Source organism: Panulirus ornatus, chromosome 19 (assembly GCF_036320965.1).
Source record: "Panulirus ornatus isolate Po-2019 chromosome 19, ASM3632096v1, whole genome shotgun sequence".
In the NCBI taxonomy this organism is placed as follows: domain Eukaryota; kingdom Metazoa; phylum Arthropoda; class Malacostraca; order Decapoda; family Palinuridae; genus Panulirus; species Panulirus ornatus.
In genome coordinates this window covers 23318779-23344398 of record NC_092242.1, presented here as the reverse complement: position 1 = coordinate 23344398, position 25620 = coordinate 23318779, and the positions used below count along the sequence as shown (strand labels likewise).

Here is a 25620-nt window from a genome sequence, read left to right as displayed (position 1 = left end):
AGGTGTGCCATAAGTTTCATCTTAGGATCTACTCTCGTCCTCAATGATGACGTAATAAAGACGTCATCAAAATCCGGATTGATTTCATGAACGTTTGACGAACGCGAGGCGGCGCCACAGTCGTGTTGTTATTGTGCACCTTGTAAACAAACTTGGTCTCTTGAAACGACGGAAGTAAAATCTGTATAGTATAGATTTCACAGAGAAGTTGGAAGAGAAGCTACAACCGTAAATAGAAAAGAAAGGAGGCTAAAGATTAAGATTAGGGAAACAGTACCGAAAGAAGGGCATATGAAGTAATGGTAAGTAGTTAGTCTCCAAGTAAGTCCTGGGAAGAAGAATTTGGCATCAAAGTGCAGCAGCAAATAAGTAAGGAGTTTTGATGGTAACTGAAAATGTCGGATCTGGCATCTCCGAGGTCTCCTGGTTCAGGAGACTTTGGTCATGATGACTTTGATTATGATGACGACAACGATGCAGATTTTGAGGATTCCCGAGACTACGATGACAGAGAGAGTGATGAGGGTAAGTCTAGTAATTGTAATGCTTTTCGATGCTTTCTTATAATTTTATTATGAAGGTTTCAGAATCAGATGTAAAAGACAAGTTGCAACAGATCAGCTGGTTTATGTTTGTTGCGTGAGTCTGTGGACTGTGTTATACAACAGCCTGGTCTACTTACCTCTCAGCTGAGCAGCTTGGGCCCAGCCCGAGCTGTGGGAGCAGAAGACTCTTGAAAAAGTAGGTATGCCAAAGAAATGAATTAATTTTTTCATGTTTGGTCAACGTTACCTGCCTGAGTGAGGAACATTAGAAACAATGGCCTCGTTTGGTCACATTCACTTTTTAGTTATTTAAAATGCCTTGAACTATGAGCTCCTCGTCCACAGTCAAGCTAATTTGAAAGTGGCTGAAGGCTCCTCCACCTCAGTATACCATATCACCACTTCACTCTATCCCATGCACTTCTCAACCTCTTGAGCCTCTCTGACTTCATTTATCTATCTTTTTGGTCTCCCACCCTTGCTTTCTCCACTTCTAGCACATGAATCCTTTTTGTCAGTTATTCATTTTTCAACCTTTGCATATGCAAAACGTTTCAGCACACCCTTATTAGCTCCCAGTCAGACTGCACCTATTGCAACACTGTGCTCTTACACTGTCATTCCTTACACGATTAACTGCCTCACACTACACCGTCCTCAGGCATTTCATTTGCATCTTGTCCCCCCCTTGTCTGATCTCTTGTATTTATGACCCAAGACTTGTATTCCATACAATACCACAATGAATTAAACTTATCCATCTTTATTTTAACAGATACTGATCTCTTCTTCCACACACTTAGTGCAACCAGGACCTTAGGCCCCTATCCCTCTCTATGACTCACTTTAGTCCCATTGTTCCCTTTACTGTCATATCCATTCCACTGACTGCATATTTTCTCCATTCAAACTCACATTTGTTACTCTGCTCCTCCCAACTGCTGTACCTCAATACCTTATTTTTCTTCACATTAAACTTTCTCCTTTCACACACTCCTAAACTCAGATACCATCCTATGGAGTTTCTCTCATGAGTCTACCACCAGAACCGTACCATTTACAAACAGCAACTGTCTCACTTCCTGGCAGTCCATCCCCCTCAATGACCCATAAACAGATTAAACAGTCATATTGACATCACACACCCTTGATACAGATTTACCTTTATCTGGAACCACTTATCCTCTTTCATCACACTTGCTAATATGCCAGACTCATTGAATATAAATTCCACTGTATGTAGTAGTTTCCTCCTGCACCATATATTTGTAACATGTTCCTCAAGAATTCTGTCAATCCTATCATATATTTTTCTCACATTCATAAACACCACACACAAATCCGTCACTTTCTCTGGATTCGTTTTCAGTACAATTTTTTCTCGGTCCATACATCTTATACCACTCCCAAAGCCACCATGATCCTTCTCAGTTTCATGCTTAGTGCATTTCACCATCCTATGTAACCTCCCTATAGTACACCTTATTACGTATAGTCAAAAGACATATACTCCTGTAATTTAAGCATTTCCTTTTGTTCTGCTTGCCTTACATAAGGATATTACAAATGATAGAAGCATAGTGACATTGTAGGGATGCTAAGCAGGCATTTATATCCATACAAGGTAATAGATATTGATGAGACCTGGAAACACCTTGTAATCATGTTTATGGGGATGAAAACCCTTTTAGAAATACCGCATATCTGTGCACATGCCTAGAATGTCTCATATACCAGGAAGCAGACCATCATAAGTTAAAGGATGCTTAGCACACATCAAGTTGCATTGTACAACATTTCATAGAGAAAATTATGTTTTAGTTAATTACAAACTTACAGAGGTACCTTTCTAGAACATATCCCACACACGGAATGTACAGTTGATATTAGGGCAAAATCAGTGGAAGGTTTAGTTAAAGTTTGTATTTTGGGTATAGATAACACAACATAGAGACAAACTGAGATACTTATAATGAATAAGAAGGACCCTCAAACTTGAATACTTGTAATGAATAAGAAGGACCTTGTGAACTTATAGGGATGACCTTTTGATAATCTAAATAGTAATTTCATGCTCATTTACTGATCCCAGTATTCATTCCAGATGAGTTTATGACATGTCTAAGACACTTTAGAAATTAGTTACATAGTTTTGGCAATTTATGTTATGTAATAGTTTATGTCATTCTCTTACTGCAGATTCTGACCTAGGAAGTGAGGGAGAATCAAGAGGAAAAGAAGAATATGCAGGTATTAAAGAACAGTGAGTATTTTTCACTCAGTAGTGTACTTTTTCATTTTAATCATCAAACAACATGGCATTGTATTGGATGATATCACCATGATGATGATCATCATGCTGATGTTCATAGTGGATTTGGCTATCTTCTTTCTTGGGACATAGCCTTCTGGGTAGGTGAGGGCATATCACTGCTAATAATGGGAAGAGCTGAGTTTTAATCCTCTGTGGAGCCAAGGGCAGTTTTGTAGGGTTTGGTTAGTTTCCCAGTTGTATGAAGTGATCTAGCCATTGCAGCTTTGCCATCAAGATTTTATACTGATTTTATGAAACTATCTTTTCTCTCCAAGGCCAGTTTTCCCTGTAAGCTTTGAGGGAATTTTAAGATCCTTAGAGAGTGAAAACCTGTAATCTCCTGCTTTCTGGTAAGGTAAATGCCTTTCACCTTTTGCTAATCACTTGTTCAGTAGTTGTGGCTTACGGCTAAGTCCAGATCTACCCTTCAGCCATTTGGTAATCCCCACTCGGTTATCTTACAGTTTTCAGGATCCTTGGCATAACAGATGTTAAGCTGCAGCCTTCCTTTTTTTCTGTCTTTTCCATTCTACCTCCATTTTTACTTGGTATATATGAATGATGAAGTATTGTAATGTTTTTTGTTATTTGATTATTAGAGTTTTGAATTATTAGTTTTCTCTCATGGATGGTGACATTTCTACCCCCTTTCCCCCTCTGCTTCAATTTGGAACCTGGATTGGTTGTATTCTCTATTCTGTTGGAGATAAGGAACTAGAATGTTGTCCCAGAGTGAAGACATTGATTCAATCCCTGGTGTTGTACTAGCTTAGGTTGAACATTAGTCAGTCAAGTCTCTCCACTTGTTTGGCTCTACCCAATTGACTTTTATTGGTATTTCAGTTGACAGGAGGCTCCCATTGCTTGGTCCTTGGGGAGGAAAGAGTTTTCTGTTTCATAAAACATTTTCTCAGAGGGTTAGAGGTATTGTGAACTGTAATGTGCAGAGGTTTATTAAGGAATCTGGTACTATATCTCATCTGGAAACATACCAAAAAGAAAAAAGACAGAGATACATGATTACCCAGTCAGGAAGTGATAATGGCTATTTAATGCAATGCCTGGTGAGGTAAGAACTTACATAGAGTGACTACAGAAATATTTATTTGATTTATTAATTTGCTTTGTCGCTGTCTCCCGCGTTAGCAAGGTAGCGCAAGGAAACAGACGAAAGAATGGCCCAACCCACCCACATACACATGTATATACATACATGTCCACACACGCAAATATACATACCTATACATCTCAACGTATACATATGTATACACACACAGACCTATGCATATATACACATGTGCATAATTCATACTGTCTGCCTCTATTCATTCCCATTGCCACCCCGCCACACATGAAATAACAACCCTTCCCCCCCCTCATGTGCGTGAGGTAGCGTTAGGAAAAGACATCAAAAGGCCACATTCGTTCACATTCAGTCTCTAGCTCTCATGTAATAATGCACCGAAACCACAGCTTCCTTTCCACATCCAGGCCCCACAGAACTTTCCATGGCTTACCCCAGACGCTTCACATGCCCTGGTTCAATCCATTGACAGGACGTCGACCCCGGTATACCACATCATTCCAATTCGCTCTATTCCTTGCATGCCTTTCTCCCTTCTATATGTTCAGGCCCTGATCACTCAAAATCTTTTTCACTCCATCTTTCCACCTCCAATTTGGTCTCCCACTTCCTTGTTCCCTCCACCTCTGACACATATATCCTCTTTGTCAATCTTTCCTCGCTCATTCTCTGCATATGACCAAACCATTTCAAAACACCCTCTTCTGCTCTCTCAACCACACTCTTTTTATTACCACACATCTCTCTTACCCTTACATTACTTACTCAATCAAACCACCTCACACCACATATTGTCCTCAAACATCTCATTTCCAGCACATCCACCCTCCTCCGCACAACTCTATCTATAGCCCATGCCTCGCAACCATATAACATTGTTGGAGCCACTATTCCTTCAAACATACCCATTGTTGCTAAGTGGAAATTATTGGAGTATGGAACGGGTGATAGGCTTGCAAAAGAGAGACTTGGGTATGAATGTACTGAGAGGGGCAGCTGATGGGATGTCTGATTATTACTTGGTGGAAGCAAGGATAAAGGTTTGTTGAGGCTTTCAGTAAAAAGGAAATGATATTGGTTGCAAGAGGTTGGTGAATGTAAGTGATCTTGGACAAGAGGCTTGTGTAAATTGTACAAGGAGATATTGATTAAAGTATGGCAAAGACATGTTCAAGAGAAGTGTTTGGCATGTGGAATAGGGAAGGTGGGCATGCAAGTAATGGGTTGATGGAGTCAAGTTGTGAATGAAAAAAAGAATGAAAGGAGTTCTAATTGGGAAACGTCCAAGAGTAAACAGTATTTGAGAAAGAGTAGAGAGTAGTGGGATAATGAACTCTCAAAGCATCTTTCATTCCTTCCTTCCACTTCCTTCATGGTTTCCGCCTTTTCCATGTTCCCTTCTCATCTAACATGTATACTCTTAGAGTCATCTTCTTTTCCCTCTTCCTTTCCATATGTTCAAATCATTCTAGCACAAACTCTCCAGCTCTCTAATACATACTTCTCTTACTACGACTCCTCTCTTTTACCCTCTCTTTTCTTATTCATTCAACCCCTCCTTACACCTCTTATTGTCCAGAGACATTTCATTTACAACATATCCACCCTCTTCTTAATATATTTATCTAAGGTCCATGCCTGGTATCCTTACAACACTAAAGAGACTACCATACAATCAAACATATCCATCTTTGACTTTAAGAACAGCGACCTCTTTTCTGTACTCTTCTCAAACTGCCCTGTCATCCACCATATGATTTACTTCAGCTCCCATGGTCCCTGATTGATTCCATACCCTTTTTCAGATATTTAAAACAATTCACTTAATCCACGTTCTCTCCATTCAGACTCGCTCCATATAACCTGTCTCTCTTCACTTTTAAACCTAATAACCTTGTTTTTATCAAATTTACTCTCTTCACACACTCTCCCAAACTCATACACCAGTTTCTGCAGTATTTCACTTTAATCTGCCATCAGTGCTGTCATCAGCAAACAACTGACTTGCCTTCTAGGCTGCCACCCATGACAGACTGCATACCTGCTCCTCTGTCCAAGACCCTTTGCATGCACCCTCCTTGCCATCCTATCCTTAAACAAATTAGACTCTCACATTGACAAACACCCCTACTGCAGACCTCCTTTCACTTGGAACCAGTTGCCCTTCTCTCTTCGTACACACACACACACACACACACCTTACTTTATTGATAAAAATTCTTCACTGTTTCTTGTAAATTTCCTTCCATACCATCCAATCCAGCCACCTTGCCACACTTCATCTTGTGCAAGGCTTTCATCATCTCTTATCTTTTCACCAGTCCACTCACCATGATTCACTTGGCCTACCTCTCTCACCCAGACACCCTGCATTTGCCATCCTTATAAACACATTCAGCAGTCCTTCAAAGGATTCATGTGCATCTCTTCACCTCATATCTGTGTGTCACCATTTCTCCGTTTACCCCCTTCACCCATGCTTCCATTTGTTTTCTTGTTTTTCTCATGCTATTAACCTCCTTCCAAAACATTTTCTTTCTCTCCCCAAAGTTTACTGATACTTGCTCACCTCAGCTCTCATTTGCCCTCCTTTTTATCCCCTGCACCTTCCTCTTGACCTCCTGCCTCTTTCTCTTGTAATCTCCTAATTACCTGCACTCCTTCCTTATAAGTAATACCACTACATCTCTTTTCTTTCACTAGCAATTAACATCATCATCCCAACACTCTACCCTTTCTCACATGCCCACTTCCCACCTTTATCATACCACAGGCTTCTCTCACATGTAAGAACTGCTCTCATGGTAGATATCTATGGATGTCATATAACTTTTCTTGCATCTGTTTTTCACAAGTTTAGAAATCACAGAATTAACATAGAACTGTTTTACCTGAAATTGTAGTATGGGTCAAGGGATGGTGACTGTGCTCAGCTATATAGCAACAATCCTTGGTCAAAGATTACATACATGTATATTATTCTAGGGGCAAGCTGGTGTAATCAGTATGCCTACAGTATATTTTTATCATTACAGTAGTTTAAGGCTTCATTAGCAGCCCCAGTTTGTATCAAAATTTTATCACAATTATTATTGCTGATGACCAACTTTATCTAGCAAATTGAAGTTCATATTTCCTTTGCAAGTCTTTAATAGGAGGTGGCATAGATGATTTTAAGATACTGTAGTGCATCTTTGCAGTAAACAACTATTACTTTAAGATAGCACTTGACATATTTTCCTGTTGGTGCTGTAGCATTTTAATTGGTATAGAGATTGCTTCTTTTACTTTTGAAATTAGTCATGAGGCTCTTACAAGTCATTTCACTTGAGAGTAAATTTGATTTCTCACGCAGTTGTTTTGATTGGGTATGGAAATGGTGACAGACTTGGATAGATATTTCTCCAAAACAAACACAGTTCTTGTTGTAATTTTAGGTTTTTTACAGGATGTATCAGGACAAACTTGCACAGCTGAAGAAACAGTTGCAGCAACTTCGTGACAACAGTCATCCAGAATACAATAAAAAGCTGAAGAAGATTGATGCAGCTTATAAAGAGAGGTACAGCTGTGTTTTCATAATTCTAATGTAATATATGCTCAAATTTTACCCCATTTGGCTGAAATTATTTTTATTTAACCCATTATCTGCTGGTATGCTGTATATGGCATGGGATGCCCCTGGTAGCTGATTACAGGTGTGCCATCTATATTCTGGGTCATTTAGAAGTAAATCACTAAGGAACTAGGTGACTAAGACAATGTTTATACATCCTTCTTTCATATTTTTTCAGCCCGCCTGTCAGTAACAATCAGAATGTGTTAGTGGATAGTACATCTTTTTTTTTTCATTTGCTGCTCAGGCAACAAAGGAATGTGTATAATTACTATATATAGATTTGCATAATCTATATAGCTATACAGATAATGATTATACAATGGTTTTTATGCATTACACTTGGCAGTTACAGAATGGATGTGAGCGGATACAGCCTTTCCTCATCTGTTTCTGGTGCTGCCTCACTAATGCGGAAAACATCGATCAAGAATGGAAGAAAATAATGACTTACTTCTCAATATAACTGCACTGTGTGATATTTATATATTGCCTCTCTGGAAGGAATTGTTATATGCTAGGCAGTGTTACTATCTGAACATTTATTGATTTTACATACATACCTTTTTTTTTATCAGAAACAAAGCTCTTGTGAATGTTGAAAATGGTTTAAGTTGTGGCAGAATTTGAATGCTTCACAAAGGTGTTACAGTATGGAGGTTTTTATCCAAAATTGAATTATTTTATCACAGAACCAATTCAAGTATAATAAAATTAGGATGACTTTCATTTGTTGCATTAGCAAGGTAGCATCTAGAACAGATGAAGAACAGCCACCTCTGCTCACATCCATTCTGTAACTGTCATGTGTAATGCACTGAAACTACAGCTCACTATCCACAAAAAGTCCCCACAGACCTTTCCATGGGTTATCCCAGATGCTTCACATGCCCTGGTTCAGTTCATTGAGAGCATATTGGCCGCAGTATACCACATCATTCCAGTTCATTCTATTCTGTGCATGCCTTTCACCCTTCCACATGTTCAAGCGCTGGTTGCTCAAAATCTTTTTCACTCCATGCTTCCATCGCAAATTTGGTCTTCCCATTCTCTATGTTCCTACCACTTCTGAATTGAAGGAGTTTGGTAGAATTTAACCCCTTGTGGATCAGTGGCTATCTCACATGCTCATAGGGCTCTGCCTTTGGTACAGAAACAGTTTTTCATGCTTAAAAGCTTAAATTTTTATAGTTAATGTTGAATTTTTGTCTGATCCAATAGATTACGAATCAATGATTTATGGCGTGAAATCGAGACAGAGTGGGTGGAACGTGATTATTTGGCTGAGAAGAGATTAGCTGCTAGAGAATTTGAAGAGAAGAAAAAGGAACTGAAAGAAAATTTGTTAATAGAACTTGAGGAGAAAAAGAAGATTATTGAGCAAGAGAGGTATACACTAGAGCTTACAGGGGATTCAATGGAGGTTGGTTTGTATTATTAATACAAGCATTTTGCAGGAAGCTTATCACAGATTCAGTTGGATAATGACCTGTTTAATGAAGACTTATCCATTACTTAATGATGAAAAAAGTGCTTGATTTCAGTCAAAATATAGGTGTATTTCTTTATATCTTCAGTATGGCCATTGTTCTGAGGAATTGTGGAAAGAATAAATAGTACAGTCATATTAGAAATGTATATGGTATTGAAATTTTGTACATAAACTAAAAGTAACATTATCAGTGTTGAGGTAATATTGCACAAATTGTGTTTCTTCCTTTACTTAACAGTATAAACCAGTCTCAACACGTAAATTGCGTCGACGTGGAAATGAACCTGCTCCTATTATAGAGAAGCGTCGTAAGCCAGTTTCAACAACTTTGCAGCTCTTACTTGATGAGAGAGAAGTGGATGATGATTTAAAACTTATCAACAAGAGTAAACTGCTAAATATGAAGAAGAGTAAGTAAAAGTTATATTTCTTCAGGCCTTACCAACATTGTTCACCATATTATTCCTACTGTATTTTCCATAATCATAGGAATACAGGAAGCTTATCTGGTGGCCTTCATAGAAAGTTGACCTTTTAACTTTTAGTGAACATGAGATCTAGGGAGCTATAAATCAGCAAATATTCTTTAGCTTTTAATTATTTCATATAGTTCTGTTGTAACTGTTGATTTTATGTATATTTCTACCAATGTATTGTTTGTCCTGATATATCCCACAGGCAGTGTTGTTGGAGTCTGACTGCAAGTGCACGCAATAAGTCACCTTTGGAAGGCTGTATCATTGTCAGTGGATGTAAATGATTACAGTTGTATCAAGGGTCTTCTAGCTTGTAAAGAGTTAATCATTTTGTTGCTCCTAGATGGACAGCAGCCTTGAAGCTGTAGGAGCCACATAAAAGGAGTCCTGGTGATGTACGATAACAATGATAATATCCCAAAATCCTAATAGGACCTTCATCACCTCAGATAGCTAAAGATAAATCACATTTTATACCTTTGATATAAATCTTCTCTACCACTCACCCCACTTCTTGTAATACAGATAGATGTATGCTTCATACTCACTGCCTTATTTTATGATACAGCAGGGCTTTTCAGCTCTGACATTTCAGACCTACAACACTCTAGAACTTATATACGCTGTATCAGCTTACAACTGTGCTTTAACTTCTTGACAGTCCTCCTTTCTTAACACTACCTTGCTAACGTGGGAAATGGCAAATATGCATGAAAAAAAATATATTGGAGGAAGTGAAGTGTTTTGGATATCTGGAAGTGGACTTGGCAGCAGATTGAACCATGAAAGTGGAAGTGAGTCACAGGGTGGGGGAGGGTTCTGGGAGCGATGAAGAAGGTGGAAGGAGAGAACGTTATCTTGAAGAGCAAAAACAGGTATGTTTGATGGAATAGTAGTTCCCACAATGTAATATGGTTGCAAGGCATGAGCTATAGATATGGATGTATGGAGGTAGGTGGATGTGTTGGAAATGAAATGTTTGAGGACAATATGTGGTGTAAGGTGGTTTGATCAAGTAAGTAATGAAAGGGTAAGAGAGATGTGTGGAAATAGAAAGAGTTTGGTTGTGAGAGCAGGATAGTGTGTGTTGAAATGATCTGGACACTTGGAGAGAATGAGTGAGGAAAGGTTGGCAAAGAGGATATTTGTGTCAGAGGTGGGGAAACAAGAAGCAGGAGACCAAAATGGAGATGGAAGGATGGAGTGAAAAAGATTTTGAGCAGTTGGGGCCTGAACATTCAGGAGGGTGAGAGGTATGCAAGGAATACAGTGAATTGGAACGATGTGGTATACCGGGGTCGACATGCTGTCAATGGAATGAACCAGGGCATGTGAACTATCTGGGGTAAACCATGGAAAGGTCTGTGTGGCCTGGATGTGAATAAGGAGCTGTGGTTTTGGTGCATTACACATGACAGCTAGAGACTGAGTGTGATCAAATTTGACCTTTTTTGTCTATTTTCTTGGCGCTACCTCAATGAAGTAGGGGGTAACGATGCTGTTTCCTGTAGGGTGGGGTAGTGGCAGGAATGGATGAAGGCAAGCAATGTATATATGTATATGTCTGTGTATGTGTGTTTATATGTGTATATGTTGATATGTGTATGTATGTATATGTGTGTATGTGGGTGTTAATTATATATGTGCATGAGTGAATGGGCCATTCTTTGTCTGTGTCCTGGTGCTACCTTGCTGGTGCAGGAAACAGCAATCCATAGATGCCAGATACAAATCCTGCTGTTTTTCTCATTATTTCTCTCATGGATTCTTCAAAGCAAACACATGATCCACACATCATCTACCTCTGCTGAAACCTCATGCATGCCAACACTCTTAATCACCACTCTCCTATACAACCAGTGTTACTAAACAGACATACCTTTGTAATATGAAAATTTAATTTGGCCCCCTTCCCTTTATACAGTGGCACTATTCAGATATTCTACTTATGCTCACACACCTTACCTTGAGCCATAAATACATTGAAAATCCTAAGTAACCAATCACGGATGCTTTCACCCTCTTTCTTGAGAAATTCAATTGCAGTCCCAGCCACTCCACCTACTTTGCCACATTTCATCTTATGCAGGGCTTTCACTACCTCCTCTTTGTTCTCTGAGACATCTGCCATGACTCTCATATTCTGCTTTACCTCTGTGTCCCAAGCACCACAGATCTTCCACCCTGTCATCTACCTCATTCAACAGTCCTTCAAAATATTCTCTCTGTCTCCTCTACACCTTTTCTTTGCCTCTTACCCACTACCCCATCTACTCCTTTCACTGAGGCTTCTATTTGTTCCTTTTACTTCTTACTGTATTCAGTTCCACTAAAACATTTTCATATTCTCCCTAAAGTTTGTAGATATCCTGTCACCTGCTCTCTCATTTGCTTTCTTGTTCAGCCCATTTAACTTCTTGACCTGTCTTTTCCTGTTTATATCTCTTTATCAGTCACATCACATACACTGCTCTACTTTTTTTTTTTCACTTACTCATCTCACTGCCCTTTTGCACACATCCACATTTAACATTTTGCATGCCGCACACTTTTCCTGCACATGTAAACACTGCTTCCTTAAATGCCATCCCTTCCTTGCCCATTCACTTGGTTTCATTTACTCTTACTTTTGCCATTTTTCTTCCAAACTTTCCTGGTATCTCCTCTCTAGCCTCTTTTCCATGCTCATTCACTTTCACCACCTTTAGACCCATGTTATTTCCTCTTCCCTAAGGCCACTACAAGCTTTCACCCTTTCCTGTGCCAAAAAGTGATCGGATATCCCACCAGTCATAAACAGAATTAACTGAAGGGATAGAAAATGGGAACCAGAATTTTGACTGGGACAAGAATGAAGGTTAGTGACATTGGCTTGTGTAGAAGTGAATAAAATCACTGAAATTTGCAGGGGTGGAAGTTTATCAAGAAAGTATACTTGAAGTTGGCCCAAGAATAAATCTTTTAGGTAACTCTTTGATTAGGTATTTTAGATTTAAGGAGTATAGTATAGCATATGTTACATTCAATTTAGTCTTTAAAAGAATCACTTTATGATTTTATAATCATTATTGTTTATTCCAGATACAACTCCAGGAACACCAGCAGATCCCATTGGTAATGAACCAAAGATTGAAAATGGGAAGCTGTATTTTGACAAAAAATGGTATGTTTGTGGTTTAGTGATTTCCAATGAGGTACTGAGTCAATTTCTTATTATATTAATCTTGGTATTTTCATTGAATGCTTTTTTTTCTATACCATGTAATGTATGCCTCTTTCTACGTCAGAGTAGGATTTCTTACAAAATAAACTTCATTAATTTTAGTAAGTACTAGTTACAAAAAAGGATACATCAAAGAAAGAAGAAAGTTTTATGTAGCATTTGTGGACCTGGAAAAGGCATTTGAAAGAGTAGGCTAGAGTGTATTGTTGGAGGTAATGAAAATCTGTGTTATAGGAGAAAAGTGAGTAAATGCTACAAAATTAGTGAAATATTTGTGAAAAAGGGTGAAATAGGCATAAGGATTTGTCATATTACCTAGGCTTTTCTCAACACATAAACTCCCCTTAGGTATCACATTTTCAGTAAACTGTGATAAGGTATGATTTAATGCAAAATTAATAAGGGCAAGAGATTTACACAATAACAACCAATCAAAGAAGCCACATGTGTGAGCAAGGGCCCTGAGTGGTGGAGTTAGCATGCAGGAAAATATTTTGATGGTAGTAACTCCAACTCTGCCAACCTCCCTTCCTTATCATGACTAATAAAAACTCTTTCACATTTGTGGTAAGCAGTAGCATTATGTTGAGTATTGCACAAATATTGAATGTAAGATTAAAGAAAGTAAGAAATTTTTACAATAATAAGCAATCAGAGGAGCTAGAATGAATGGTGGTGCATTTAACACCCACTTTCCTTCCACTTGCCTTCCTAATTGCCCACCACCCCATTAAATGAGATCCTGCTCATGGGATACTCACAATCAACTCCTGAAGGCGTTGCATCCCATATATAGGATATCATTAGTGAATGGGTTAAAGTTAACAAGTTTTATACATAGCTTTATCTGCAAATATAATCTTACATGTTTCAGTATATCATTGTCATAATTACATATATATTTACACCTCAGTCAATGTATTTCATGCTAACATTTTATGTATTTGTTACAGGTTTCATAAAGGGCAAGCAGTCATGATTGAATGCAAAGATGGCACAAGATTTAATGCATTTCTTACTGTAGCGAGCGCAGACATGGTAAGTTAATGATGGCTTTACCTGTGGTGTGTATCCCACTCTAATAGCTAGTTTATATTTCTGATGTGCTTGTTCTTCTTTCATTCCCCTATGTCAGGTCAGTTGTTAGTGTAAATACTTAGTCTTTCTCTGGTCTTGTTGCTTCATTATTTCTGTATAAGGAGTGAGATTCAGGCATATCAGTTGGATAGAGTGTAGGCTTCCATGATGGTACAGACATAATTGTTTTATGTAGTCTTTGCTTTATCCACTCTTAACAGTTTTGTCCAAATATGCTAAACAATTTCATATCAGAGTGACATATTGCTGAATTGGTAACTGACTTGTAAGTTTTGAAATTCAGCCTCAGATATTGGTTGGCATTGAGGCTGGGGCCAATGAAACTGAGACGTGTTATAATTGATAGATGATGTTGGTTGTCAAGGTTTAGTAATGGTCAACTATATTGGTTAAAATAAGTTTAAGAGCATTCTTGCGATTAGTGGGAAAGTTTACTGCTTGTGACATAAGAAGGAATTCAAACAGCAACAGACCATTTTGTCCTTTGAGGCTGTAGCTGTTCCCATAGGTTTTTGGTGACTGTTTCTTTGAAATCTCCACACAGTACTTAAAATTGTGCCTGGGTACCTGATTAAGATTATTTAAGGTGTTATTAATATGGTTCATTAGTATATCCCTATAATGGGAAGGGTCAGATTATACAGCACACAGTAAATTATTGAGTTAGCTTGGTAGGGAAGGGACAGATGGTATAGCACATAGTAAATTATTGAGTTAGCTTGGTGGTGAAGGATGCCTAGTATTATGTGAACTCAGTTACCTGCACACCCTTAGGGATTTCAGTATGTAGATGGGAATAACATAGCTTCTTTCAGTAGAGGAGCAATGTGCTCCTCAGCATGCCCATATGTACATAGATGGTGGAATATTTCATGATCTTCCATAAAACATATCTTGGGAACTGATCTGCAGTACCTCTTTAAGGGTGACTTCACTAACTATAACCAACCTGACTCTTCTAAATCACAATCAGAGGACTTCAAGGTGTTGGTAAGCCTCACTGGATGTGGCTTTGTTTGGTCTTTATTTTTTTTTTTTTTTTTTTTTTTTTTTTTTATACTTTGTCGCTGTCTCCCGCATTTGCGAGGTAGCGCAAGGAAACAGACGAAAGAAATGGCCCAACCCTCCCCATACACATGTACATACACACGTCCACACACGCAAATATACATACCTACACAGCTTTCCATGGTTTACCCCGGACGCTTCACATGCCTTGATTCAATCCACTGACAGCACGTCAACCCCGGTATACCACATCGCTCCAATTCACTCTATTCCTTGCCCTCCTTTCACCCTCCTGCATGTTCAGGCCCCGATCACACAAAATCCTTTTCACTCCATCTTTCCACCTCCAATTTGGTCTCCCTCTTCTCCTCGTTCCCTCCACCTCCGACACATATATCCTCTTGGTCAATCTTTCCTCACTCATTCTCTCCATGTGCCCAAACCATTTCAAAACACCCTCTTCTGCTCTCTCAACCACGCTCTTTTTATTTCCACACATCTCTCTTACCCTTACGTTACTTACTCGATCAAACCACCTCACACCACACATTGTCCTCAAACATCTCATTTCCAGCACATCCATCCTCCTGCGCACAACTCTATCCATAGCCCACGCCTCGCAACCATACAACATTGTTGGAACTACTATTCCTTCAAACATACCCATTTTTGCTTTCCGGGATAATGTTCTCGACTTCCACACATTTTTCAAGGCTCCCAAAATTTTCGCCCCCTCCCCCACCCTATGATCCACTTCCGCTTCCATGGTTCCATCCGCTGACAGATCCACTCCCAGATATCTAAAACACTTCACTTCCTCCAGTTTTTCTCCATTCAAACTCACCTCCCAATTGACTTGACCCTCAACCCTACTGTACCTAATAACCTTGCTCTTATTCACATTTACTCTTAACTTTCTTCTTCCACACACTTTGGTCTTTATATAAATGAAATTACTTTAATGGGCATCTCTACATGGTGATCTTCGTTGAGGCAACAGGCTTAGAATTGATTTCAGGGTTTGTGTCTTACAATAACATTGGTATTCGCATAACTATTTTTGTCCTTAAGGTAGTATAGGGCACTGTAAGAGTAGATCACAAATGACACTTGGAATGCAGTTGTAAACAATGACCCTAGCTGTATAGCCATGTGTGTTTGCAACTTTGACCATCTTTCATTGTCTGAGGCCCCAGCTTTGGCCCTGGCTTTATTGCCATATACTGTCCAGTTCTATAACTGCTTTTACTCATTTGGATAACTCATGCAGATCCTAGATATATGGTTTCACGAATAACACCATCTTACTTTCATAGGAGTGTCTTCTGTGTGAAGGAGTTGGAGAGGGGTTAAGAACACAAGGCATGTCTTGTCTCATCATGGTTGAGGACAGTGTGAATGGGAAAAGTAGTAGTATGCTATTTACTTGCCTCTTCAGTATGTATGTACTCATTGTAAATCTTTGTGTTGACCTGGTGATTTTATTTTTCACTACATTAGTCATTCTTGTTATCCATGCTGCCTTCTCTGGTAGTGTTCTTGTCTCACAGGAAATGAATGGGAGACTCCCTTTTCTGACAGTGCTGTGTCTTTGTCTCTGTCTGTCTGTCTGTCTCTCTCTCTTGCTCAGTTTCTGTACCTCTCTTGGAAGGAATTAGAAGAAATGGACACACCTCCATTGAAGAACATCCACCTTATGCAGTCATCTCAATAGCCCATCATCATTGCACTTCACAATTTCCTGCATATAGTCATATCAGATCACTTTTGATAGGGATCTAATATTTATGAAACCATCTTTGTCTTTATTATATTGTCTTGATTATGTTGGATATGAAGTTTCCTATGAACATTTCTGTCATTAGTAACTGAAAATTTCCTGTTACTGTATTATGTAATACTTTTGTATAATGTACTTAAAGTTTTCATGTTCATATATTTTGCAGATTATGGTGAGAAAAGTGCCAGATAATATTCGCTTGAAGATCACCCTTGCTCAGCTGGCCCATGGAAAATATCTCGTGCGCCGTCGCAATTCTGCATGACTAATGGACGAGAAAATCAGTTGTTCATGTGAAAATCAGGTGGATGTCAATTCAGTTGTATTCAGCGAATACCTAGATTCTTTTTCTCTCATTTCTGATATACCATGGTGCAGATAGTGTTGCCTCTGTAGATGATATCCAGTTTCTTTTTTAATAACTACTGTATGTTCTTATATAAGGGCTTGTTTTATGGGGCAGAAGTATTCTGTGTTTTATATTTTCACTATGTTCTTTCTTCTAGTAAAAATGGATTATTGTTCTCATTACATTAGATTTACTGAACTTCAGTGTTAACAAGTCATGTTGAATTTATGGTAGATTATTAGGTAATGTTATTTAATCCAGGATGTATGCAGTATATTTTTTTAAACTGACATACATAATTACAAATTTATCATAAAATCCCTGTATTGTAGAGAAAATTATTTTGTTATAAACAATTGTTCAAATTTCTCCTGTTTTGTGCATGAGTGGCATATTACTACTGATCAATGACAATGATAAAGATAATTATTAACAAGAGAAAAGTATTGGCATGGTAGATTTAGGAAGATACTTGAATCATAATTACAGTTTTAGAAAATAATTTATTTTATTGGTTACATTAATGTTAAATTCAAACTCAGAGAATAAATATTTAATGACACATTAATCAGACCGAGATTAGTTCTTTTCTACCTATGAATAGACCCCTAATAAGCATCTGAGAAAGAATTTGCTCTGCAGAGATTTAAAATGTTCTCTTGAAAGTAAGGTTTATTTTTGAGAATTCACCTCTTTGACTATCATGATATGAAGTCAGTGGATGAAATTTTCAGTGGAACTTGGCAACCATACAGTAACCCCACCAGATCAGTGGGGTGAGGTTGTTCCCAGTGGCTAGCCACCCTGTTTCCTTCTTTTGCCAGCAATGACACAGTGGTGACCTTCTGACTGTTGCTTGGCACTGGCTTGCAGTTTCTTAATTTCTTATTGTGGCCATCAGAAACATCAGACTGATATCTTTTTCTTTTATTGGTAGCATCCCATGGCATGATTCAAAGTACTGTGTTTTGCTTTGGGAACTTGTGTACCTTGAGACACAACCTTAGACTTTTCAACCGCTGCCTTTTGTTTATGTGCTCAGCTTTTTTTTTTTTCTAATTAAAATCCAGGAGGATGAGAAATATGTACATTGGATGGAATGCATTAGATCAGCGTGGTAAATGAGGAGTGATGTGCTGTCAGTGGGTCAGCTATCTATCTACCTGTATCTCTGACACCTATTCCCTCATGGAACTCCTTTAAGGGGATGGCCATGGCAATAGTCTCCATAACTAGTGAACTCCACTGCTGATTCTTATTCTGTTAAGGATAAGAATCAAACGATAAGAAAGCAAACGACAACTCTAGCACAGCATTTGCAGAGGCTCCTACCTAATGTTCCTACTGACTACTTCTACCTAATGCTGCTGCCTAATATTCCTACCTGTTACTTCTACCTAATGCTCTTACCTTAGTGTTCCTACCTATTACTTCTATCTATTGCTCCAACCATTTTGTCAAAAGGTAGGGCTCATACATAGTGCTCACCACAGAAAAATCTAGTGTTATGTAGATTGAGCTATCTGAATTGTGAGTTAGTGTTGTTATGTGTAACAAGAAGAGACTGTGTGTTTGGACAGAATGCCAGCAGTCCACATGTGGGTGAGGCAGAAGAAAAGACACCTATCTGGGTCAGAGGAGAGCAACTTAACAGCTGAAGTGCTGGCTCACTGTGCAGTTGTCACTAACCCTCATGATACCCAGGTGGGTATTACTAGTAATATATCTCCCTGGTCATTGGCTGCCTACCAACTGCTGTCTAATACTGAATACCCCTGAGTGGGACATATAAAGCAGCCAAGGTAAACATGGGATATTGAGATAGGTTTGACTGGATGTTGAGGGCAATGAAAGTGTGCCAATGACACTGTTGCCTTACCTTTGATCATCCCTTGTTCCTAATTCTGCTTTTCTAAGACAGAAGCATTTTATCTGTCTATCTATCTATATCTCTGATGCCTGTTTCATAGGAGGCCAACAAGCTAGTCATTCAAAGCTCAAATTCTACAGTTCTTTCTCTAGCTCACTTCAGTCTCTTCCTACATGATTTCTCAACACCTCAAACCATACTGTAAAGGTCTTCTCATATGCATATGACCTTGTAAATACATCACAAAACCCTGACTTTACCTAATCAATAACAAATATGCAAAATTACATCACAAAATTAGTACATTGGTTCACACAAAACAAAATATCAGCATCATCAACAGAAATCAACTGTCACCCTCTTAACCCCTGACAAATATGATTCCAACCTACATCATTCCATCACTTTGAATGGTCAACTACTTCGACTAAAAAAAGCCCCAACCATACAAGGTATCACATCTGACACACATACCATAGTTACTCACCACACCAAAAACTTCAGCATAAAAGGCATAGACAAATCATATGCCTTCAGAACAGTTATTGGCACTAGTTTTATGAAAGATTTGATATAGTAAGTGTGAGTTGTTGTATCTGTGTTTTTCCCAGAGGGATCTTGCTATAGTTAGTGTGAGTTTATTACACGCAAAAACTCTTGTAGACATGAGATGAGCCCCAGTCCAGTCACACTTTAGCATAAAAGTGGATGCTTTTGCTACCGCCATGTACAAAAATGAAATTACTGATTATATTAGATAAATATTTTTTTTAGAAGCACAGTTTCTAGAATAGTAATCATTTGCCAACCTTTGAGACTTATGGGCCAGATTGACATGCCGAGCAGATGACTAATGAAAACATAAGTCTTAGTTTCTAGAATTTACCCATGTAATTTCTCTAGAACTTCTGTAGGTGGAGGATTTGAGAACATAGAAGTGTTAACCTTTTACTTACCATTTGACCTTATACTCAAGGCATAACCAGAAAGTTCAGAAAGCTTTTCAGTTCTTTGTTAAAGAATCTAATGTCTCGGACATGGCTGAAATCTTATGTATGGAACTCTTCTTTAGCCTTTTTCCCCAAAAGAATAAGTTTAGTACTGAAATAATATTGCTTTATATAAGAGTTCCCCTGAAGAACCCCTATCTTTAGGTTGTTGACCATAGTTTGTTGGGATTATTTTTGTGATAAACCTCTTCATTCTTTCTGAGGAGAGCAGATGGTTTTCCACTGCAACCCAAGTGAGATCTTTCTACAGTCTAATCACTTTACATCTCTGTTATACCGTTGCTTCATATATGGGTTCCCTGAAGAACCCTCATCTGTAAGTTTTAGGCATTAGTCTGTTTCTGGCCATAGTTTGTGATAAAACTCTTCTGTCTTTCTTTTGGAGGAGACCAGTTGCTTTTCCTTTGATACCATTGTGGAAGCTTTCTAAGGTCTAGTCAATTTCTCTTCAGTAGTTTTTCTGATGATTAAGTTCCTCAGTGTCTTATGAAAATTCTTTTTCAACTTAGATATAAACAACTAGATAGACAGTCAGTCCAGGCTCAAGGCTTCTTTTTGGTAACAACCTCCTTTGGGTTAAGATATTTTCGAAATCCTAGTCTCCTGTCTATAATGAAACTACTGAATGTATAAATAGAACTTTTTTTTTCAGTGAAAGATATCACCATTCAGAGATTATTGAGGAAATCTTTTTTGGCTCCTTCAATCTTCAAAACCCCTTTTGGAAAGGGATAACTCTACATGGATTAATATAAGCAATTTTTATTAGCTCAACATGGGTTTTTTTTACTAGAACTCATGATGTGCAGAAGTTGGCCTTTAACTCAGTCTTCAACAAAAACCTTTCATTAAAAATGGGGAGAGGGAATTTGGCACTCATCTACCTACGTCACCGGGTAGCACCTTTGCTAAGTTAGACACTGTTTAATTACCCAGCATAGATGTGGAAATTCCAACTTCAGGAAAGACAGGTTCTAGTGTACCTCGATTCATCATTGATGATACCTTTTTGCCTTTTGGTTTAGTTCTCATCTTAAAGTTTTCCTGTTAGCCCTCTTTCTTCATGTGGTTATGCTGTCAGGCTCACAGGCCAAACAGTAGAGGAGAGAATCATAGTGTCCCATGAGCATCTATCTCTTTTTTTCCTCTGGACCAACTGTAATTGCCTTTGGTTGGATACCAGCAACCTGGGGATAACTGAGCTGCCAGTGGCCAGGAACAATTAGGTCAATGCCATCATCTCTGGCAGTCATGAAACAAGCAAGGAGCCACTACCTAGTTAGAAGGATGGTGACAAGTGCATAAGGCCTGTGGTTCCCAACAGAAAGACAGAGGTTTGGATGGTCCTGATTTGAAATTTCAGGAGAATATCTATAATGCTTGCATGACACCATCTTACAGGGAAAACGGTTTTCATATTTCCGTACCACCATTTATCATTATTTTTTGTTTTTCAAGCCAAAGCATATTGAACTCTGTTTCTTTGCTGTTTACTAGTAATAGCTGCTTCACTCATTTTTGAGTTAAATCAAGTGAGGTCATTTTTCAAAACAAGATTCATAATTAACAGGCTCTCTTGTGTGTGTGTGTGTGTGTGTGTGTGTGTGTGTGTGTGTGTGTGTGTGTGTGTGTGTGGGGGGGGGGGGGGGGGGGGGGGGGGGGGGGGGCTGTCACATGCCAGAATGTATTGTCCAGTGATGATGTAATGACATTCTGAACCAATGTATTAAAACTAAAGCTGCATTTTTTATAAATATATTTGTAAAAATCATTACCATATAATGTAAATACAGTATAGTAAATAAATTAGTCAAAAGCTCATGTAAGATACAAATCAGTTTCATATCTATAATTTTCTTGTAAGACTTTTAAGTAGGCAGACTCTTGTCTTTCAAATTACAGTTGGCAGCTGCTTAGCTAATGTTACAGATGACTCACACTTGGAAGGTCCACCCTAAGCACCTGTAAGGCAAAAATACCATTAGAATTAGTAATGTCATTATTTTTCATACAAATATTTATTTCCACTAAATTCTTATGTTAAGACCTGCAATGAATCACACATTCAGCCATATCTGAAAATGACAAGTTTACATTATTATGTGATCCTAGGAACACCTGCGTTTGGCATCTGCAATTTGGAAAATGAGCTTCACAAAGAAGCAGGGGAAAATGGGCTCCTTTACGAGCAAGGAGGTCTTTAACAATGCTGTACTGTTTTCCATCAGCTGAAAATTATACAGGCTCATGAAAGATGGCTCATAACTCACTGCATATCACCTGCAAGTGTAGTCTGTAAATTCCATAGGTATACATTTAACTTGTCTTACGAAACTGCTGTGTGACACCACCAAATCTCTGTAGGTTGCTGAAGTTTCTGCACACTTCAGGTAAAGTATTTCTGCATTGTTTTCAAAGTAAAGAAAAGTATTGCAAGCTATAGGACCTTTAGATTATTTTTTCATACATGTTGGCCAATTTCCTTGTTAGCAAGGTAGTGCCAGGAGCAGATAAAGAAACGGCCCCTTCACTCACGTCCACTCTATAGCTGTCATGTAAAATGCACCTAAACCAGAAACCCTATACAAAACCAGGCCCCAGAGACTATTTTGTGATTTCTCCCAGGCAAGTGCTTCTTATGCCAAGGTTCTGCCCACTAACAGCATGTCATCCCCTGTATTTAACATCACTCCAATAAGCTGTATCCCTTGCATGCCTCATACCCTTCTGCATGTTCAGGCCCTAACCCTTCAAAACATCTTTCATTTCATCCCTCCAAATCCTCCTTGGTGTAGCCCTTTTCCTTATTCCCTAACTCAACCCCTGACATGTATAACCTCTTAATCATCCTTTTGTCACTCATCCTCTCCATATGTCCACACTACTTCAGCACACATCTTTAGATCTCCCATACATACTCCTCTAACCACCACACCTCTCTCTCACCCTGACATTCCATATCTGATCAACCGTCCTCACACATATTTTGTCCTCATATATTTAATTTCCAACACATTCACCCTGTTCTTTCCATTTTTGTATAAAGAATATTAAACATTCTAGTTAATTTGCTGGTATAATTAAGAGTGTTTCATGATTATCTAAGTAGAAGGCTAATGTTAAAAATGAATCATCAGTTTATATGAAGTATATTATATTAACACCACAAACAGTTTACAAAACTTTTGCCCCCCAAAAAATATATCATTTAAGTTGTACATTATCATTTACTGAACATGTATTTTATACAAAATTAACAATAAGTAATCATCAAAGTTTATATCTATAAACTGTATATCAATGAAATTTTACAAAATAGTTCAAGGGAAAACAAAATGTAAAGTTTCCACTGAAGTTACATAATCAAATATGTAAATTACAATGCCAACGCTGATGATACAGCGCTGGTGGCTGATTCATGTGAGAAACTGCAGAAGCTGGTGACTAAGTTTGGTAAAGTGTGTGGAAGAAGAAGTTAAGAGTAAATGTGAATAAGAGCAAGGTTATTAGGTACAGTAGGGTTGAGGGTCAAGTCAATTGGGAGGTGAGTTTGAATGGAGAAAAACTGGAGGAAGTGAAGTGTTTTAGATATCTGGGAGTGGATCTGGCAGCGGATGGAACCATGGAAGCGGAAGTGGATCATAGGGTGGGGGAGGGGGCGAAAATTCTGGGGGCCTTGAAGAATGTGTGGAAGTCGAGAACATTATCTCGGAAAGCAAAAATGGGTATGTTTGAAGGAATAGTGGTTCCAACAATGTTGTATGGTTGCGAGGCGTGGGCTATGGATAGAGTTGTGCGCAGGAGGATGGATGTGCTGGAAATGAGATGTTTGAGGACAATGTGTGGTGTGAGGTGGTTTGATCGAGTGAGTAACGTAAGGGTAAGAGAGATGTGTGGAAATAAAAAGAGCGTGGTTGAGAGAGCAGAAGAGGGTGTTTTGAAGTGGTTTGGGCACATGGAGAGAATGAGTGAGGAAAGATTGACCAAGAGGATATATGTGTCGGAGGTGGAGGGAACGAGGAGAAGAGGGAGACCAAATTGGAGGTGGAAAGATGGAGTGAAAAAGATTTTGTGTGATCGGGGCCTGAACATGCAGGAGGGTGAAAGGAGGGCAAGGAATAGAGTGAATTGGAGCGATGTGGTATACCGGGGTTGACGTGCTGTCAGTGGATTGAATCAAGGCATGTGAAGCGTCTGGGGTAAACCATGGAAAGCTGTGTAGGTATGTATATTTGCGTGTGTGGACGTATGTATATACATGTGTATGGGGGGGGTTGGGCCATTTCTTTCGTCTGTTTCCTTGCGCTACCTCGCAAACGCGGGGAGAGCGACAAAGTATAAAAAAAAAAAAAAAAAAAAAATGCCAACACTAACCCCAAATCTGTAAAAAAACATAAATTTGACTTTTCAAAAGCCATTGTATTTTTTGCTTCTCAAACTGATTACCTTAATGTGAAAAAAGTAATCATGAGCATAGACACAGTCTTACTTAAAGCTTCTCTCTAGACCTATTTGTAATCCCTTACAGTAAATTAAGTAATCTACATATTCCTTAATTAAAGCATTTGTAAAGTCATCTATAGGAGGCAGATAATAATTTCTGTGTGGAGATCTGCCAAACAAAAATCAACTGTCATGATACCACCTCCTTTCTTTGTGCACTGAAGCTGTGGACTTCTCTTCCATCTTTTGTCTTTCCTTCTTTTATAACCTTTCCACCTTTAAGAGCTCTGTGTGCATATACATGAAGAATCTGAATTAATCCCTTTTACATTTTTTCCATACTTTTGTAACCTGTCATCCAAGAGGGCCATGACTGAGGTGTGCTGTTGCCCATACCAAGAAAAAGTGACCACAATCTTTGAGGATATCTTTTCCAAACTTGTGCCACAAGAGCTTTGTGTATTTTCTTGCAAGAAATTTCTGTATCGTAACAACTCTGGTGGGAGAAATTCCAAGTCACCTTTACAAATTTCAACTGCATACTTTATTCTTTTTAATGCATGTTTATTTTGTTCAGTAAGGAACTTTATATAGTAAAGAAGAATAGTTCACACAGAACTCCAAACACTACATTATAATAAACATCTGTTTACAAACCAACATCACAGCAATCATGCCAAATACATACATACTCATCTTCCATCATAAGTCCTTATTTCCACTTGCACACACCACAGAACACCACACAACTATTAACCCTCCATACATCAAATACAGCCAAGTAACCCCTTACAATCTATCTTTTATTTTTTTTATTTTGCTTTGTCACTGTCTCCCACATTAGCGAGGTAGCACAAGGAAACAGATGAAAGAATGGCCCCACCAACCCACATACACATGTATATACATACATGTCCACACACGCAAATATACATACCTATACATCTCAACATATTTTTTTTTTTTTTTTTGCTTTGTCGTTGTCTCCCGCGTTTGCGAGGTAGCGCAAAGAAACAGACGAAAGAAATGGCCCAACCCACCCCCATACACATGTATATACATACGTCCACACACGCAAATATACATACCTACACAGCTTTCCATGGTTCACCCCAGACGCTTCACATGCCCTGATTCAATCCACTGACAGCACGTCAACCCCGGTATACCACATCGATCCAATTCACTCTATTCCTTACCCTCCTGCATGTTCAGGCCCCGATCACACAAAATCTTTTTCACTCCATCTTTCCACCTCCAATTTGTCTCCCACTTCTCCTCGTTCCCTCCACCTCCGACACATATATCATCT

The 25620-nt window shown here is 38.6% G+C and overlaps 2 protein-coding genes across 2 annotated transcripts in view; one reads left to right on the top strand and one right to left on the bottom strand.

Moving 5' to 3' along the window:
* The first annotated feature begins 122 nt into the window (after positions 1–122).
* LOC139755448 (sin3 histone deacetylase corepressor complex component SDS3) lies at positions 123–17558 on the top strand. Its single transcript, XM_071673757.1, has 8 exons — positions 123–525; positions 2745–2808; positions 7392–7505; positions 8781–8982; positions 9290–9461; positions 12609–12690; positions 13704–13788; positions 16803–17558. The coding sequence occupies exons 1-8, from the start codon at positions 396–398 to the stop codon at positions 16899–16901; spliced, it is 948 nt and encodes a 315-aa protein (XP_071529858.1). The 5' UTR covers positions 123–395; the 3' UTR covers positions 16902–17558.
* A 4048-nt stretch (positions 17559–21606) lies between these two features.
* The window catches only part of LOC139755446 (uncharacterized), a 150470-nt gene continuing 146456 nt past the window's right edge, over positions 21607–25620 (bottom strand). Inside the window, exon 14 of the mRNA XM_071673756.1 lies at positions 21607–21827. Coding sequence (XP_071529857.1) covers positions 21789–21827 — 39 coding nt within the window. The 3' untranslated portion in view covers positions 21607–21788. The remainder of the gene's footprint in view (positions 21828–25620) is intronic.

Coding starts and splice junctions, on each gene's coding strand:
- LOC139755448 (XM_071673757.1), top strand. CDS start 396: ATGTCGGATCTGGCATCTCCGAGGTCTCCTGGTTCAGGAGACTTTGGT. Junction 7,506..8,780: donor GATGCAGCTTATAAAGAGAG/GTACAGCTGTGT, acceptor CTGATCCAATAG/ATTACGAATCAATGATTTAT. Junction 9,462..12,608: donor ACTGCTAAATATGAAGAAGA/GTAAGTAAAAGT, acceptor TGTTTATTCCAG/ATACAACTCCAGGAACACCA.